At 39.5% G+C, this 18837-nt stretch overlaps 1 protein-coding gene across 3 annotated transcripts; it reads left to right on the forward strand.

Moving 5' to 3' along the window:
• The first annotated feature begins 1261 nt into the window (after positions 1–1261).
• enoph1 (enolase-phosphatase 1) lies at positions 1262–18514 on the forward strand. Of its 3 annotated transcripts, none has more exons than XR_004847007.2 (7): positions 1262–1628; positions 6081–6182; positions 7508–7710; positions 13733–13865; positions 14023–14146; positions 16122–16369; positions 17638–17775. XR_004847007.2 is itself a non-coding variant. In XM_055019445.1 (7 exons), the coding sequence occupies exons 1-6, from the start codon at positions 1545–1547 to the stop codon at positions 17775–17777; spliced, it is 786 nt and encodes a 261-aa protein (XP_054875420.1). In that variant the 5' UTR covers positions 1263–1544; the 3' UTR covers positions 17778–17787; positions 17895–18514. The 3 variants fall into 3 exon arrangements, 2 of the variants coding, with proteins under 2 accessions (XP_054875420.1, XP_023121831.1); XM_055019445.1 differs by lacking the exon at positions 16122–16369 and adding an exon at positions 17895–18514 and having other exon boundaries at positions 1263–1628; positions 17638–17787; XM_023266063.3 differs by lacking the exon at positions 16122–16369 and having other exon boundaries at positions 1263–1628; positions 17638–18514.
• The last annotated feature ends 323 nt before the right edge of the window (positions 18515–18837 follow it).

The following is an 18837-nucleotide window of genomic DNA, read 5'->3' on the forward strand; positions in this document are numbered from 1 at the left end:
GCTGTTGCTACACTTGTGGCTCTGCAGTTCAAAATTTTTGGATTCACCAATCAGAGTGGCAGCCAGTGTGAAAGAACGTTTAATAACAGAATGCACAACAATTAACATAAAGAATGCCAAGCAGCAGTCATCTATGTCACAAGCACCACCGCAGCCTCGTCCTCCACCACCAGCAGGACCTTCCACAGGTATTTTTTTCTCTTCTGAATAGGGAATGACTGACATTTCTGGTGATGATGATGATGATCTTCAATATTTTTCAGTTCAACTGTGGAGCCTATTGGACGAAGACGCAAGTAGAGCCTGGCAAATGCAAAGCGCCACAGCGAATGCAATTGTAGAAAGAACGGCAGACCCGCGGGCTTACTGGGCCACCCACAAAACCGTTTACCCAAACTTGTGCAATGGAGCCAAACATTTCCTGTGTACCTCAGCCTCATCTGTGCCGTGTGAACAGGTTTTTTTTCTAAGGCTGGGGAGATAGTGAGTAAAAGAAGGAACTGCTTGAGTCCCAAAACTGTTGATAAATTATTTCTCAATTAAAACTCATAACCAGTTATATAAACACACCCTCTTTACTGACCTCTTTACTAATAAACCCCAAGACATACTTTGCCAAAATCCATAACAATCCATATAATCTTTATTTGCACCAGCCCCATGTGAAAATGACATCAGTCTGTATTTTTAGAGCATGAATGTAGCAGCACCGTTTAAATGTTTCATAACACAGAATATAAGTGAAGAGTATATAGGGTTACAGACAAACATGGCAAATAAGAAACATGCTCTTCAATAGTTATTGTCATTATTATTACTAGTAATATTATTTTTGTGTCCACTAAAACCCATACAATCATCTAGTGACGTCAAAGAGGAATGTGTGCGTGGCGAATCAAATCCAAAACAATCCATGAACCGACCACGTCTTGATTGCACTTCATTTTATTGATCACTAGATGTCCTACTCGAGCACTGTGTGTCATTGAGGCCTCGAGTAATGAACCATGTTTTGAATGAAGTGTCGAAGCTTCAACAAAGCCTCAATCAGCCATCACTACATATACGTATGTATATGTCTGTGATATTAACTGCTTCTTCTTCTTCTTCTTCTTCTTCTTCTTCTTCTTCTTCTTCTTCTTCTTCTTCTTCTTCTTCTTCTTCTTCTTCTTCTTCTTCTTCTTCTTCTTCTTCTTCTTCTTCTTCTTCTTCTTCTTCTTCTTCTTCCGCTTGTGTTTGTTGCCATACAAACACTCGGTAGCGCCTCCTGTTGAGCTGCAGCAGAACTGACGGGTCTGAACATGTGAGCTGATGTCTGCTTTCTGAATCAGTGTTAGTTAGATGCGAGGTGATGACACGGACAGCTAGTTAGTGGCTACAAACCAACGACATTTCTTAGACTATCTTTGCTCTGCTCTGCCTGTGCGGCTCGGAGAACCAGGGAGAACCGCCGCTGACCGTTGAAACACCGCCCTGCTGCTGCTGCTGCTGCTAACTTAGCTAACGTCGGCTAACGAAAGCAGCTGCAGACTGTAAGAATAAATATGGCCTCTGTTTCTATTCCTGCCTGCACCAGTACACTGCTGCTGGATATTGAAGGCACCACCACACCGATCACATTTGTAAAGGTGAGTTACATCAGATGCAACTTTTGCTTAAAGCATGAAATGTTACCAATTTAATAGCATTGGTAGCTTATTATGTACGGTTTAAATGCTAACAGCTGTCTTTAGCAGACCGCTAAACCAGGATAGCTTTATTGTGGAGTTACAGAATTAAGTCTAAATTGAACACTGCTTTCTTTTATCTGTTTGTATATTTTATTGTTGCTTTTCTACATTATTCCCTTCATGTTTCCTTTGTGTAACTAAACGCACCATCTGGTAACAAACGGACGGTATGCTACCTTCAGGCTACACTGGAATTGTCGTAATTACGAGTTTCGTACTTGTGAATAAAGATCCTTATAACTTTTAAGTCTTAATTACAAACGCCTGTCATTTTTATTAAACAAGCCTTGATACTCTATATTGTGCTAAACGCAAAACAAGCATTGATCAAGTAAAGTCATGCCAAATCCATCGTTCAATCTTATGATAAAATACTAATTTAATTTATATAATGAGATTTTTGTGAATTCATGGTATGTTTACTTGTCATATAGCATTAGAGCCTGTATCCATGCAACTTTTGAAAGTCATTGATCCCATCCTTTTCCATATGGTATGAACCCAGTTTAGCACTTGATCGAGAAACTGTAACTGCCAATGTAAGGCTCTGGAGGTTGCGATAAGAACCCATAAAACAACAGGAGTAAATAATTGTACCGCAGTGTGTTCAAGCATTTTCATATTCAACCAAAAACTGGAGGAACTTCGCGTTAAGATCAGCCTGTTTTATGTACACTGATGCTTACTAAATAAACCCCTACAGAGTACTTTAGTGCACATTTTAATTACCCACTTAACACTTGTTTTGAGAATTCAGTTGACAGTCTGTAGTTTTGTTGTAGATTGGCAAACTGTGAATGCCTGAATGTTAGTAGCTTGCAGTAACATTGCATTATAGTGCAGAATTATTGTACATATTGGTAAACAAGAAAAGCACTCAGAGAGCACAGTACTCCGCCAAGGCTGCTCAGTTGTATCATTTCTGACGGCTAAAATCTTGAAAAAACTTGTGGCAGAAATCACAGCATCATAGAATGTGGCCATTTAATATAGATGTACCCACAAACAAAATGACTTTGCGCTGAGCACAGCCATATGTTATGTACAGATACTGACTCGCATGACCTAAATATGTAGCGGGCAACGGGAATTGATGGCACACCCACACAATTTAATCAATTGTTCCTTGTATCATTTCTGACAGTCCTAATAAGTCTGCAACAGTGGATTTGTAGTAGGATCGCAATCGTGATCGTCAGCAGGCAGCTGACGTAGTGTTCACGTGTAGTCATAATTACAATGATGCTGTGCTGCTATCTCACAATGTTACAGAAATCTTTAACAAATCCATGGATCCAGACTATAAGCTGCATCACTGACAAAATCTAATCAGGTGGTCCTTGTGTCATTTCTGACCTTCCCTGAAAATTTCATCCAAATCCGTTTTTCAGTTTTTGAGTAATGTTTCTAACAGACAGACAGTCAGACAAACCAACACCGATTGTCACATAACTCCACTGAGGCTCTGTCTCTTTGACAGAGTAATTAGGTATAAAGATAAAGCTACAAGAAAAAGTTGTCATCATCTTTATTGTTGTCACAGGTGTTTGACTTGATCATGGGAATGGTATCATCGTAGTGTATGTTTCATTCTTTTATTATGTTTTTGTTGTCTTTCTTTTAGTGTGTTGCTGTTACTCTTTTTTATAAAGCACTCAAGTTTTGAAAGGTGCTATGGAATTATAATTTATTATTAGGAATATTTTTATTATTATTATCTATCACATTTACTATCATGTCGCTCCTTTAAAACATCTTTTACAGACAGGCTTTGTGGTGTCTGAGGTTCCCTTACTGTAGTTGTGTAAGCAAAATAATTTCATACTTCACTTTGTGTGTCTGCTTTATTCTACAAGCTGTGGACGGTTGGCATTAACGCTTGAATCTGCCAACATGTCTTGAGGCTATGTAAGAGAATAAAGCTGTTTGCTGCTCACCATGCCTGCAGGGAGTGGAAACAAACACTGCAAACACACAATACAAACTTTAACCAGCAGAAATGCTGCTTGTAGCAAAACACTGCTGATCAATGTAAGCAACTGCACTAATAGGACAGGATTTAGTATTGTTTATAAAATGGCAAGATATTGCAAGACTTTTCTAGTATTGGTGTGCTGTGCAGCACTAGTGGGAACTAATTAGCATTGAAGAGAGTGAAGTAGAAATTACTTAAAAAATGTCCTGGGAATGTTCACTGTTAGATTTATTAGGGTCCGAGCACCGAATGGTGCGAAGACCCTATTGGAATGCAAGGAATTATTATTATTATTATTATTATTATTATTATTATTATTATTATTATTATTATTATTATTTGTGCGATGGGAAATGGCCATTTTTGGCGTCCTTAACGTTCTCGAAAACGCATGAAACTTGGCATGCTCATCCGGACTGGCGAAAAATTTGATATTTTATGGGAGTTGTGCATGTGTGTGGCAAAATGGCTCTATAGCGCCCCCTGGAAAATTGAAAATTTGGTCATTAGGCCAACTTGCACGACGTTTCATCTACAGCTACAAAATTTTGTATTCATATTCCGCACATCAAGAAACACGGAAAAGTCAATCATGCCCTAACCCCAACAGGAAGTCGGCTATCTTGAATTAGCTGTAAACTTTTTAAAATTAATAACTCATCGGGGATAAGTCTGAGAGATGTCAAATTTGGCCAGTATATGCAACACTGCTTCCTGATGAAAAGTTATCAAAATGCTCATCTCAATTCAAAGGGAGTGGCCATGGCGACTCCCAAAAAAATGGATCCTTCGCCATGAAACAGGAAGTGGTGTCTTACTCAGCTGTACATGTTCCAATCTGCCTGAAATTTTACATGTGTGATCAGTGTCCAGCCCTGACAACATCCATGTGGTTATATACATTGACAGTCATAGCGCCACCTTGTGGTAGCAGGAAATAGACATTTTTTACACTTTGATGTACTGTTCTTAGCAGGTTGATCATATTCACCTCAAATTTGGTGACATAAGCCAGAACACATTGATGATGATTCCCAGAGAAAATGGTGGCTCGTCATTAAAGGGCGTGTCAGTGGCAGCGCGGTGAATTTCGATTTCTCGCCATGAAAATTTAATTATTTATATCTCAGCTGGACATGGTCCAATCTGGACCAAACTTGATATGGTGGACACCAGTCCAGGTCTGAACACATCCACACTCATAAATTTAGAAATACTCATAGCGCCACCTATTGGCAACAGGAAATAATTGTCATTATATTTGCACCTACCATTCCCAGAAACTTTGTCATATCATCTTGAAAATTGATCAGCTCAGTGGTTACGCCTAGACGATGCGACAGTGTGAAGATTTTGACAATTGATAAAATTCTGTTGCCATGGCAACGCATCGTTGCCGTAATAAACAAAGTACTTTTTGACAGGTTAAAAGTGCTCAAATGCTCACCAGAATTACCACACATATCTGGACCGCCAACCCATTAGATATTTTAGGGAAACTGCACATGTGTGTGGCAAAATGGCTCCATAGCGCCACCTGGAAAATTTCAAACAGTTACTACGGCCAGTACATGTCACCTAGAATTACGAAACTTGGTAGGCATATGTAACTCGTCAAGACACACAAAAATGTAATTGACACCCATGGCCAAAACCCAACAGGAAGTCGGCCATTTTGAATTATATGTCATACTTTTTGACGATTGTCGGTCATTTTTAGACATTTTCAAAAGCTATAAACTCAAACAGGGTAACACCGAGAGAGCTGAAATTTAGCCAGGATGTACTCCAGGCATGGGTGATCAAAAGTTATCAAAATGCTCACCTAAAGTCTGAGGGCGTGGCCATGGCGGCCTCTGGAATTTTGATGCTTCGCCATGAAACATCAACTGCTGTGTAACTGTCCTCTACATGCTCCAATCTGTCTCAAACTTTACAGGTGTGATCAGAGTCAGGCTTTGAAGACATTCATAGACAAATATACATTCAAAGTTATAGCGCCACCTGTTGGATGGACAGGAAATGCTCTATAACTAGCCTGTACATGGTCCGATCTGCCTGAAATTTTATATGTGTGATCAGAGTCCGACCCTGATCACATCCATAGGCCAATATACACTCTCGGTCGCAGTGCCACCTGGTGGATGGACAGGAAAAGCTCTATAAGTACCCTGAACATGCTCCAATCTGCCTGAAATTTTACACGTGTGATCAGAGTCCGGCCCTCATCACATCCGTAGGCCGATATGCACTCTCGGTGGCAGTGCCACCTGGTGGACGTGTGTGGATTCGCCGACCGGCAAGGATGCGAGGACCCGTCCAACGCTGCTTGCAGCTTTAATTAAGTGTATATTTTTTTTTCTTTGTCATTTCAGGACATCTTATTTCCATACATCAGGGAGCATCTTGAGGATTACCTGTCTTCTCACTGGGAGGAAGACGAGTGCAAACAAGATGTTCATCTCCTAAAGAAACAGGTAAAAAGAAAAACAGTTATCAAGTGCGGAGTCATCACTCAGAGAATGGAATTCATTGTAGCTTCATTTTGCAAGGAACATTACTTAGTGTCAGCAGTAGGGCTGCAACTAATGATTATTTTCATTGTTGATTACTCTGTCAATTCTTTTCTTGATTAATCAGTTCGCTGTTTGGTTTGTAAAATGTCAGGAAATGGTGAAAAATGTTCATTAGTGTTTACCAGTACTCCAAGATGACATCATCAAATGTCTTGATTTGTTCACAACCCAAATATATTCAGTTTACTGTAACTGAGAAGGAAAGAAACCTGAAAATAGTAATAATAATAACAATAATAATAATAATTTAAGAAGCTGCAATCAGAGAATGCAGACTTTCTTTTATTTCTAAAAATACTACTCAGTGGAGTGGTACAGTAGTTAGCGCTGTCGCTTCTCTCTGTGTGGAGTTTGCATGTTCTCCCTGTGCATGTCTAGGTTTTCTACAGGTTCTCCGGCTTCATCCCACAGCCCAAAAACATGCTGAGATTAATTGGTGATTCTAAATTGTCCGTAGGTGTGAATATGTGAGTGTGATTGTTTGTCTCTATATGTAGTCCCGTGATAGACTCGTGACCTGTCCAGGGTGTCTCCTGCCTTCATCCTAAGTCAGCTGGGACAGACTCCAGCCCCCTACGACCCTAATGAGGATTAAGCGCTGTTTAGATAATGGATGGAAGGAAAATTGCTCAAACCAATTATTGGTTTGAGCAATTTTGGTTTTGGTTTTGATAAGTTTTATTAAGTGCATTATAAAGCATTTGTAATTAAACATAACATGCAGTTTATTTACATTAATGGTATCTCATCCACTTGACTTTGGTCACCTACAGTTATGTAACAATGTACGTTGAATATTATAATTTCCTCTCTATAGTTCACCAAATATAGACGCAAAAGCCTTCAAAGTCCAAACTTTAAGTTTGCAATAGTTGTTTTGTTTGTATTTATTGCTCTGAAGTGAAGTTTAGGTTGTGAGAGAACAGAACTTTGCAAATGAATGTATTTATTTAGCTCCAGTTCTGTAGACTTGAAACAGGCAGTGTGATGTTATATTGCTGCACTTTAAACACCTGAAAGAGACAAAAATGATTAAATACTCATATAAAACATTTTGAAAAACTTCCCATCATACCTGAAGAGTAAATCTAAAATATTTGACTTGAACTTCCTTTTTCCCCCTTTTTGTGACATTTTAATGCATTTTATTCCTGCTTTTACCTCCAAATAAACCACTAAACATGCGATAATACTCCCTTTAATAAAAAGTCTGACTGTCATGGCAGATTGAAGAGGACATGAAACAGAACCGGGCGTGTCCCGTCCACGCCGTTGACCAGACGGTTCACACGGACGAGGAGAAGGCCATCAGGGAGGTGGTGGAAAACGTGCTGTGGCAGATGGCAGCGGACAGGAAGTCCACAGCGCTTAAACAGCTCCAAGGTCACATGTGGAGGTCAGCGTATTCTTCAGGGAGAATCAAAGGCGAGTAAGTACACCCATCATTTTCTTCACTTTCAGAATTCATTTATATGTAATTATTTATAAGTCATGACTTCACAAGTTTGCCTGAAGCACAGTGAACATGAACAGTGGGTTTGTCCCGATAGACTGCAGGCATGTGGAAGTTTATCAACTCATTTGGTTAATATTTACATTCAAATAAACAGCTTCTGCACTGTACATGACACAGCTGATAATTTGTGGCAACAAACAGCAGTCAGATGACAGATCAGACATTTAGGAACTGAGGGGAGGAATAAACAGGATACAGCAGTTAAATTGAGTCGTCTGGTAGCACGATGTCTGCTGAACAGAAAACAGATGAGGGCCAAGCAGTTAAGTGTAGGCTGCAGCTATTGGTTATTTTAGTAATTGAGTATTCTATCGATTATTCTGGCAGTTAATCGAGTAATCGGATTCCATGCTTGGCATGCTCGTTACAGCATCAAAAGCGGAAGTGAGTGCACTGTGCAACAGAAATAACCGTCCTGGTGGAACATGTGCGGACATCTGCGGTGTATTGTACATATATAGTATAGTACAGGTGTATTGTACCTATATAGTATAGTACAGGTGTATTGTACATGTATAGTATAGTACAGATGTATGCGACTAAAACTCAAAGCCATGGGAACCTACATGTATTTAGCAGGCATGGCAATTTTCCGCCGTTCCACGGGAATCCGCCGTTTTAATTTTCAAATTGATCATTTCTGCGAATCGTCAAAATCCGTTAAGAAAATTTTAGGGGGGGTGAGGTATGTTTTTGTTACTCTTTCTCCCGGTTTTTGAGAAGCGCTCGCGTTTCTCCCGCAGCGTAACAGACGAAGAGAACCAGTCTAGCTCCTGCTGCATTGTAAAAGGCCTTGCGATTAGTCGAAATTGGTTAGCTGCCAACGATTGGACCAATCAAATTGCTCGATGCATTCTTTTGTTACAATTCATGGCGGCATGTTCGTGTTGGAATTTTGAGCTATTGGGATCGCTTTCGGTGGAATCATGAGGCGACATTAGAAGTAGGGTTGCCACCCGTCCCTTAAAATACGGAATCGTCCTTTGACAATTAATTGTCGCGTCCTGTATTGAATCAATACGGGACACAAATTGTTCCATATTTTCATAAACGCCCCGTACACGTCTGTCACACAGCCATCAAAACTGCATAAGGAACAAAATAAAACACAGGAAATATTAAGGGCAGCCAATTTAAACTTTGTAGGACCCACCTAGCGAGGACCCGTTGCCAGGTCCAGCAGATCACGCTGCACCCGCGTGTTTAAAAATGTTTACACCCGAAACTCCACCACGTCCAGAGAAGCAAAAACGTTTGCAAATGTACAGACGTGAGTGGGAATAGAGAAACCCCTGGCAGTGGGTAAAAGGCAAACTGTGTTTTGTGTTGCTCATGGACTGGCTGAAGTAAGGCAGCATCAGGAGACCAACATGTAAGAAACATGAGAACAGAGAGAACCCAACCAGCAGGTCACAGTTTATCATCATCTAATCATCTCCTGAAGTCCATATGGTAAGGAACATCAGTATATGGTTGTTAATTTACCAGAGGATGCTTATAATCATGCTGATGTGGTCATAGACTCTACAATACTTTAGTGACTCAATAAATGCCTAAGTTGTTCAGTATTTTTTTAATGCCTTTTAGTTTTTAATAAACATTTATATAATAGCCAATATGTAATCAATAAATGGCCTTTGCCTATCTAAAGAAAAACTCCCTCAGAACTCTGATATGCTAACAGCACTAAATAAATCAGTAAATACATGCATACACACATAAATAAGCTAATACATTAACTGTGTTAAGATAAGATTTAGATGGGAAAAAATGTCTGTAGAGAATTTCTTTGTCCAGTATTCTGCATTCAGTTGTTTATGTTTTTGCAGAATCCAGTATTGCACACTGGTTGCTCATTACATTTTGTTAGTTTGATTTCACTGTTTAAAATGATGCCACTTCTGTTCAGGCAGAACCTGTGATCATAAAACAATACAAAACTCTTAGTTTCATGTTAATAAAGCACTTAAAGCTTTAAGTATGGCTAAATGCTTTTTTCAAAATTAAATATATCACTCCTTAGTTGGTAGTGGCCCCAAGTTCAGTAAAGTTGGAAAGATATTCACAGATTCGGACTTCCAGCATCAATAACGCATTAGATATAGGTTGTCAAAACATAAACGGTGCCTCTTTCCCATCGTTGTACGGTAGACAATGTGCTACAAGCCCAGTTTAATCAACAGTAGCTGTCTTTCAAGCTGCAGAAATAACATTGATGTCTATGTGTAGCTGGCTGTGTGACATCTGTCTGCAAAACCGCTGCAACAGCAAAGAGAGACACAAATAACTTCAATCTTGTTCTCTGTAGGTACACAATATGCTACAAGCCCAGTTTTATCAAGTAGCACATTGTGTACCTTATAATGATGGAAAAGAGGCATCGTTTATGTTTTCACAACATATATCTAATGTTATTGATGCTGGAAGTCCGAATCTGTGAATATCTTTCCAACTTTACTGAACTGTGGCCCCGAGGAGCCGTGGTGGGCGTCCTTTATTTTCATTTCTTAAAGGTGGCAACCCTAATTAGAAGTGACTTTGTGACCAGTGTAGAACTCCAGTGTAAATAGTGTTAAAAGACCTATAGAACTGTAAAAATTGTAGGACTAAATGCAGAGACAACATTGAAGAAAAAGTAAGTTAACTTTTCATTAAATTAACTTATTCATTACAATCTAGTCTTCTGTAATTCTATGCATGTTTTTCATTCTAAATCACCTCTATTTTACTGAAAACCTCTCAGCTCAAGGGGGGGGGCTGCGCCCCCCTGGACCCCCCCTGAAGATTGTATACCGAACATTTTCAGCTGAAATCAAAATTTGCTGTTGCCATGCCTGATTTAGTTGGTGATGCAGAAATCACATAAATATGTTTTTATGTTTGGTCCATTTAAACTGTTGGTACTGCAGCTGATAGAACACAAATAAAGAAACTGATCAGTTTATTAGTATTTTTTACAGAGAATATTCAATCAGTAACTTTGGTTTTACTTTGATTGGCCGCAAATTAAAGTGGTTTCCTTCATTATGAGACGGTGTCAGACCTACATGCACTTCAATACAATATCATGTTTGAATATATGAAATTTGATAGTTTTATTGTGCAGCTGTCTGTTAGGAATAATCTGCTAAATTGATCAATAAAATGAATACATAGCGCATGTTTAACAGTTTTCTACCAACATTCCAGTCTTACATCATTTCCAGTCACACCACCGTTTTATTATCATAAATTTTTTTCCTCATTGTTCTCCATTAAAGCAACCTGGTTGCAATCAGTTTATTTTATGCGGAAAGCAAGTCAAATGATGCATTAAATGCTGCTGTTTGTGTGACGAGTTTGAAGCAGAAAGAAACAACAAAGAAAGTTGAAAACCACCTTCATACCTGTTAACTCTGACTGAGGTTTTAGTTTTTGTCAACTCACACAAGGAAAGTCTGACTAAGTCTTCATAGTTCAATCCTCCGATCTGGTAAATGCCACAAACAGTAGAAAAGCTGCACCGGTTAAAATAGAAACGTCCCGTCAAATTGAATTTATGTAGATCCCGGTCCCTATCGCAGTAGTATGTAGAGGATTAAATGAAGCCTCGATTCAGAGAATTTTGCCTCGAGGACTTTTAGTAATCAAATTACTCGAATAACTTGTGGAATCGTTTCAGCCGTAGTAAAGTGATTTAAGATCAAAGCAAATGCCAAGGCTGCAATGTAGAATACATGTTACACTTAGTGTCTGATCCAGGGTTTATACAGTTGTGTCATTGGTTTTATAAATTCATGCCGCTTTACTTGTGCAGTCACACTAATGTTGACATGTCATTTATTACACAGTGAAAATTTAGCTTAAGCATGACTTGCAGAAGTGAAAAAGAGTTGCAGTTAGAAATTTTTGCCCAAACATCAAGGCCTAAAATGGACATAACATGTTAGGTTTTCAGTGGTTTCTGTTTTTTAATTTTTAAAGATGCAGCATATTTCTAAAAACCTGCAACAACATGGATCATCTGGGGAGGTTTTTACATAACGGCTGTCTACAAATCAGAAATCCTGCCAAAGTTAAAACAATGCACCCTAAAACATAGTTGAACAACTTCTTGACACCCTTATTTTCTTACCCTGGATTCCAGCTCACTATTCACTCCCTGAATGCTTCAGCAGTTGCCCGTTTACAGTTGGTTCAAAACACTGGCTCCTCATTCAGAATTCAATTTAAGATTCTCTTTGATTGCTTTTGAAATTCTACATGGTCTGACTCTGCTTTAAACCTCTGTGTTTTCAACCTTATTTTGCATCTCGGCTCCCTTTCATTAAGATTAGAAAACTAGCTGTTGAAATCCTGCGGTCCAGGCTTGAACTTAAAGGCACCATGTTTTCGCAGTTTGCTGCAACATTGTGGAACAAAATCCCCCCTAATATCACAGCAGCTCAGTTGGTGCCTCAGTTATAAATGCTTTTAAAAACCTACCCTTCCAGAGAGGCTTTTGCACAACATTTTTCCAATGTTGTTGTACCTTCAAAATGTTTTTTTCCAATGGTTCATTGTCTTTCTAATATATCACAGTCTTTCTGTTAGTGTTTTATTGTTGCTCTTTTTTGTAAGGCCCCTTGTAGCTTCAGTTAGAAACAAATTATCTAACAGGCTATTTAGCTGTTCAGCTGTCAACCTGTGCAAATATGTAATTAAGAAGAAACTTGTTTTGCTAATTTGACACAACAGAATGCAGAGTTCATGCACAGTAGTTTATACAGCTTGTAACAAAATATTCCAGTAAACCGGCTCCACACGCAGAAGGACAACATATCCTGTCATTTTCCAGCATGCATTATTGATCGAAGCGCATATTCTATAAAACTGGAGAGTAGAAAACTAATAAAATCGGCCTTTCCCACATGGTGTAGCCGTTTGTAAAGAAATATTTATCTTTGCACTGAAAGCCAGGAGACATATTCAAGATCATGAACGATTTCTAAGACTCACATCAGTCCTGTATATATTTATTGTTTTAATTAGGGTTGCTGCTAAAATGATTATTTTCATCACTGATTTATCTAGGGCTACACAGTGGCTTGGTGGTTAGCACTTTAACCTTGCAGCTAGAAGATGCAGGTTCGCATCCCCACTTCCCGGGATCTCCGGGTACTCCAGCTTTCTCCCACAGTCCAAAAACATGCTGAGGTTAATTGGTAACTCTGAACTCAGCTGGGATAGACTCCAGCCCCCCACGACCCTAATGAGGATTAAATGGTGTATAGATAATGCATGGATGAATGATTCATCTGCCATTTTTTTTAAATTAAGCTTTTACTATATTAGATTCACAGTTTCTCAGAGGCCACAGTGATGTGTTCAGTTGACTTATTTTGTCAAGCAGTCGAAAAACCTAAATAGATTAATTTGACTGTCATTAGTAATGAAGAAAAGGCAGCAAACTCACTTTTCAGAAGCTGGAACAAGAGCAAGTTTGAAATAGAAACCATCCTTAGATTCATCACACATCTTTATATGTTTGGGGTCACAATGATTTTTATTCTGTAATCACAATCTGCCAAGTAGGTTTACACACATGACAAATATGAGTTTGTGTTTTGGTGCTTAAGAGTAAACTACTAGTGATTTTATAAGGTAAGTATGGTAAGTCAAAGCTATTTGAAAAGTAATAGAAATATTTACAGTGTTAGCAAATGAAGTGGATGTGCAGATAAACGATCTGTTAGCTTCACAGAGGTACCTGAGGCAACATCAACCACCACCAGAACTGAAGAAGCCTCTTGGATGAGAAGTGAAACGTCTTCAAGGAACCTTCTTAAAGTCCAGCTGGATTGATTTAAACAACTTTGGATAACCATGACTTGGATGAATGAGAAACTACACAGACATGTTAGCTTTATAATGCAACATGAGATATGAGTTGTTGATGTTGGGCTGTTGCACATAGGGTCTATCAGGACGTGATTCCATCCGTCAAAACTTGGAGGGAACAAGGCCTCAGAGTCTATATTTACTCCTCCGGAAGCGTCGAGGCACAGAAACTTCTGTTTGGATATTCTGTCGAAGGAGACGTTTTACATGTAAGTGTCTCTAATCATTTCTATACAAACGCTTTAACAGAACAGGAGCTTTCATCTTGGAAATATGTTTTTTGATTGCTTTAAACACATTGTAAACTCTAGCTGTTGATGTCTTACATACCGAGTCTGATTGGATGGTTTTATTTGATCATTGCAGTTATTTGACGGTCACTTTGACACTGGTGTGGGGGCTAAAGTAGACTGCAAAAGCTACGAGAGAATTGCAGAGAGGATTGGCTGCCAACCCGAAGAAATCACATTCTTGACAGACGTGACCCGAGGTGCGTATGTTTGCATTTATTAAATAATTTGTTATACTATTGTGCATTGAAAACACACATACTCGTTCAGTTGCAAGATATTTTCCCTCTATGTAATTAATGGATATTTTGTAAATAAAGAAAAAAACACGTATATTTTATTACTTCTTGAGTTTGGAATAAGCAGCATGAATTTTTTGCTTGGTTACACATTAATGAAGTTTAAATCTCCAACTTAAAAACTCTCTTGTTAGCCATCCAAGTCAATAAACTCTTTGCCTTAGAGGCTCGTATTGTTGCCTTTAGCAGACATAATGTCCTGCAGGTGTTTAGCAGAACTATCAGTCTCTGATCTTGGCTTTTTGAAATTTTTAAGATAAGAAATATTTATTGTCATTAAACACAGTGTACAATGAAATTCCAGATGACTTTTTCCATTTTGAACATACAAAACACATCAGTTAAGAAAATAAAATAACAAAAAATAAAAAGCTGAATACTAAAGGGTAAATAGAAATCTTTACAAAAAATGGACTCTCTTTTATGAAAAAAACCCTTCAGTTGTTAGATGTAAGAAGCACTAGTCCTTCGACACAAACTCAGACCCACTTGGGTCATGTGGATTAAGAGCAGTTACAAGACGTTTCTCAGGTTGTCCTGAATACCATCAGTTTGTTAGCATGCAGGTTATAGTTGAAACATGACTCAACAGTTTTTTTGCGAGTTTTTGGTCATTTGCCAAACTCATGGATTTGTGATATCTGACACTAGGCTTTGTGGCAGCAAGCTTTGCTAATTTTGAAGTTATTCTAGACTATATACTGTATCCAGATGCTTGACATTTTATTTATTTCTTTGACCTTTCGGTTTACCAGGTTAAAATGTTTGAGAACCAGTTCTCATTTGAAAACATGACTTCGCCAAGAGGTGCCAGCAGGAACAAATACCCATGTAAACCACAGACACAAATAGACATATAAATATGACATAGAACAAAAGTAAACAAGTTAGAAGCATGGGAGCATAGCCATGTGAGTGAAAAAAAAAGTGCATGAAGTGTAATAAAGTGTGCGTCTATGTGTGTGTGTGTGTGTGTGTGTGTGTGTGTGTGTGTGTGTGTGTGTGTGTGTGTGTGTGTGTGTGTGTGTGTGTGTGTGTGTGTGTGTGTGTGTGTGTGTGTGTGTGTGTGTGTGTGTGTGTGTGTGTGTGTGTGTGTGTGTGTGTGTGTGTGTGTAAGTAAGGTCCAAAGTGCTCAGCAGGAGCAACAGTTGATTACAATCTGTTGAAGTTTAAGCTTAAAGGTGGTGAGTGGAGTCAGAGTTGCAAGTTTGAGGGTGTTTTGTAAGGTGTTCCAGTCGTTAGCTGCTGCAAAGTGAAAGGAGTTTCGGCCAAAAATGGTAGAGGCAGCTGTGCAGATGAACGGGGACTGTTAGCTTTATAACACTCTACATTCAACTAGCGTAGTTGTTGCTTATAAGCTTGTTACAACACATTACACATTGGGAACACATTATACCAGTTTTAAAGTCGCTGCATTGGCTCCCCGCCCACTTCAGGATCGATTTTAAGGTTTTTACTTAAGGTTACTAGTTTTTAAAAGTCTTAACGGCCTTGCGCCTTCTTATTTGTCTGATCTCCTTTTGACATATCGACCCTCACGGATCCTGCGGTCCTCTGGCAGCAGCCTTTTATCCATACCACAAGCCAGAACCAAAACCCACGGTGAGGCGGCATTTAGCCACTATGGCCCCCGCCTGTGGAACAGCCTGCCGGAGAACCTCAGGACTGCAGGGACTGTTGATATTTTTAAAAGAAGGTTAAAGACACTCCTTTTTAATCAGGCTTTTAACTAACCTTTTAAATCCTTCTTATGTTCTTATCATTCTCTATTTATTATCTTATGTATTTTTACTCTTTTAACCTTTTTACTTATCTTACAGGTCTTTTATTCTTATAGTTTAAAATTTTTAGTTTTTTAACTCCAGTGTTTCCTCAGGGGGGTCCTCCACACTGGGGGCTGTGTCCGGTCTGCTGCTGGGGGTGCTGTCCACGGGTCCCTTTGGTCCAGCTGGTTGTGGGGCTCCCCACCTCGATGTGGGGGTCCCCCGGTCTGTCGATGTCAGGGGGGTCCGGGTGCCGGCGCCCCCGGCGGTCATGGCCTGCGACTCCTCCCAGTGTGGATGACCCCAATGGAGGCGTTTTCCACAGTCGTCAGTGCCATGCCATGTCTCCCTTCAATCAGTGGTGAGAGTGTGTGTTCTTGTGCAGTTGTGTGCATATATGTATATATGGAGGTATGGAGGGATGGGTTTTCTTGTTTTTAATGCTTTTAAATGTTGAACAGCACTTTGTGTTGCATTTTTAACTGTATAAAAAGTGCTCTATATATAAAGTTTGATTTGATTTGATACATGGCCACATGACTGTCTTGGTGTCAGTGCTGGTAAATGCCCTTATCTGGAAGTAATTTATAATAATTTAAATTGCGCGTAATAAATATTGTTGAATTGCTGTTTAATTATCCATTTTAATCACAGTGCTTACATCCCTGCATGCAAATCTTCCACCACAAAAATTCCTCTTGCAACTATTGAAGGGCCTGCCCATGGTGACTGTGATTGGTTTAAAGCAGTGGTTCTCAAACAACCTACAAATAACCACTACTCCAACTTTTTTCCCTTTGTTTTAGTTCAAAAAACTACATTCTGTTCACATTTAATGAACTATCTTTTTACAAAACATTATGAACACCCTGAAATTTCTTTAGAAAAGCAAGTTCAGTTTCAACATTATTATGCCTCAGTTGATCATTTCACAGTTTATCTACAAAGGAACACAACATTTAGTCACAGGTATCTGGAACTGAACAATGTAGTACTTTACTTTATGATCAAAACAACTTGTCATGGTCTAGAAATTATTTAAAATTTACAGTTTTACAAATTTACAGTTTACAGTTAATGTCTTCTCTGTAATTTTTACCCTTTGTAAAGTCGTCCCGTGGGCCGAAATGGACCATCTGGCCGGCCGGTTTTGGACCGCGGGCCGCATGTTTGACACCCCTGGTAGAAATAATCGGAGAAGATGAGACGAGGTGGTGACGTGACCAAGTACGCCGGTGTTCTAATTGTACATTAACGATGTGTTCTCCCGTTCTCTAGAGTCCGTATTTGCCAAGTAAGCAAGTAGGGACTTGCATAACCATAGTCATATACATATGTATATGTCTGTGCACAACAGCCAGCACAGTTTGTGCGCCGCGATAAACAGGCCGACGTTAAAACAATAGTTCACCTAATTAGTTCCGCATTGATGAACCTTTTCCTCCCAGTCGCCGCCCCCCCCCCCCCCCCCCCCCCCCCCCCCCCCCCCCCCCCCCCCCAGGGGAGCGTGCCCCACTATTTGAGAAGCACTGGTTTAAAGACATACAAACAAACCAGAGAGTTTTCTCCATTGTAGCAGAATGACAGTTTTTCCTGGTTTAAAAACTCTTATTCTATTTGTCGTTGCAGAGGCTAAAGCAGCAGAGGAAGCCGGGGTGAACGTGGTGGTGGTGGTCAGGCCTGGAAACATGGAGCTGACGGATGAGGAGAGGGCCCACTATAACCTCATAACCTCCTTTAGCCAACTTCAGCTGATGGGACGAGCTTAACAGAGAGCGAGTAGGGAGGCAGGGACCACTTCTCTGACTTCACTTCATATTGACCTTCTCCTCTTTGCTCCCCACCTTTTTGCAACTCTGGTGTTTTTGTTTGTTCCACGTTGACAGTAAAGGAGGCGATGCTGCTGGGCCTGCAGTTACCCAGCAGCAGTGCTCATAATGAAGAAGTTCAGCTGTCTGGCTCTTCCAAGACGCTTACAGACGTAGGGAGCGTAACAGGAACTTAAATGGAACATCACTGTCATCGGACCATTTGAATGACTGGGAGGTGCTGAAAATCAACTACAAGCTTGAAGGAATCTGCACATGACCTGTGATACCTTTTTACCTTTTAGATGAACCGTATTTGACTGCCACTTTCCAGCTCTTGTGTGTGTGCGAGCTGTATTTGTCGCCCTTTTGTAACCGTTTCCTCCCTCTACACTTACAGATGTGCTGCAGCTGTATGACGTTATATCCAGTGATGAGCTGTCCTGTTTTAGAGAGTAGAACCACAGTGTAGATGCACTTAGCAGTGGTGCTGCTGACAGAAATTTCAAACGTCATTTGAATGTCTTAATTAACTCCCTCACAGGTGAATGGTGTCTATTTAACTGTGCCATCCTTGTTGTTCATCTGTAATATGGGTTAAAAAAAGAAAAAAAAAAACGAATCATTGCCAAACTGGTGATTTATGTGTGAAACATTCAGGAAACGTACTTCTAATAAATGCCTTGTCTCACACATCAGCCTGTCTTCTTCTTCACTGCACGTTCTGCTGTGTTTAAAACAAAGATACAGTCTGACTGTAAATGCTAGAACAGATAAAGAGTCAGTTTACATATATCAGGGAAGACACTTGCAGATGCTGATGAGCCACACACCTTGTTTTGGTTTGTGTGCCAGGAATTGAAACTGATTTTAACATTTTTTTTAAAAATACGCTTATTGTATAATTTGAATTAATAGTTTTAATTACTGTTGTTTGGAGGTGCTGCTGCCTTTGCTTCGTATATGGAGTACAGATATAATAAGCACATTTCTGAAAATTCTAAAGTTCAAAGGCATATTT

This window comes from Amphiprion ocellaris, chromosome 17 (assembly GCF_022539595.1).
Source record: "Amphiprion ocellaris isolate individual 3 ecotype Okinawa chromosome 17, ASM2253959v1, whole genome shotgun sequence".
In the NCBI taxonomy this organism is placed as follows: domain Eukaryota; kingdom Metazoa; phylum Chordata; class Actinopteri; family Pomacentridae; genus Amphiprion; species Amphiprion ocellaris.

Excerpts from the sequence above, each read along its gene's own strand:
- enoph1 (XM_023266063.3), top strand. The coding sequence starts at position 1,545 with ATGGCCTCTGTTTCTATTCCTGCCTGCACCAGTACACTGCTGCTGGAT. Across the intron at positions 7,711-13,732 it reads TCAGGGAGAATCAAAGGCGA|GGTCTATCAGGACGTGATTC; the intron begins GTAAGTACACCC and ends TGTTGCACATAG. Across the intron at positions 14,147-17,637 it reads CTTGACAGACGTGACCCGAG|AGGCTAAAGCAGCAGAGGAA; the intron begins GTGCGTATGTTT and ends TTGTCGTTGCAG.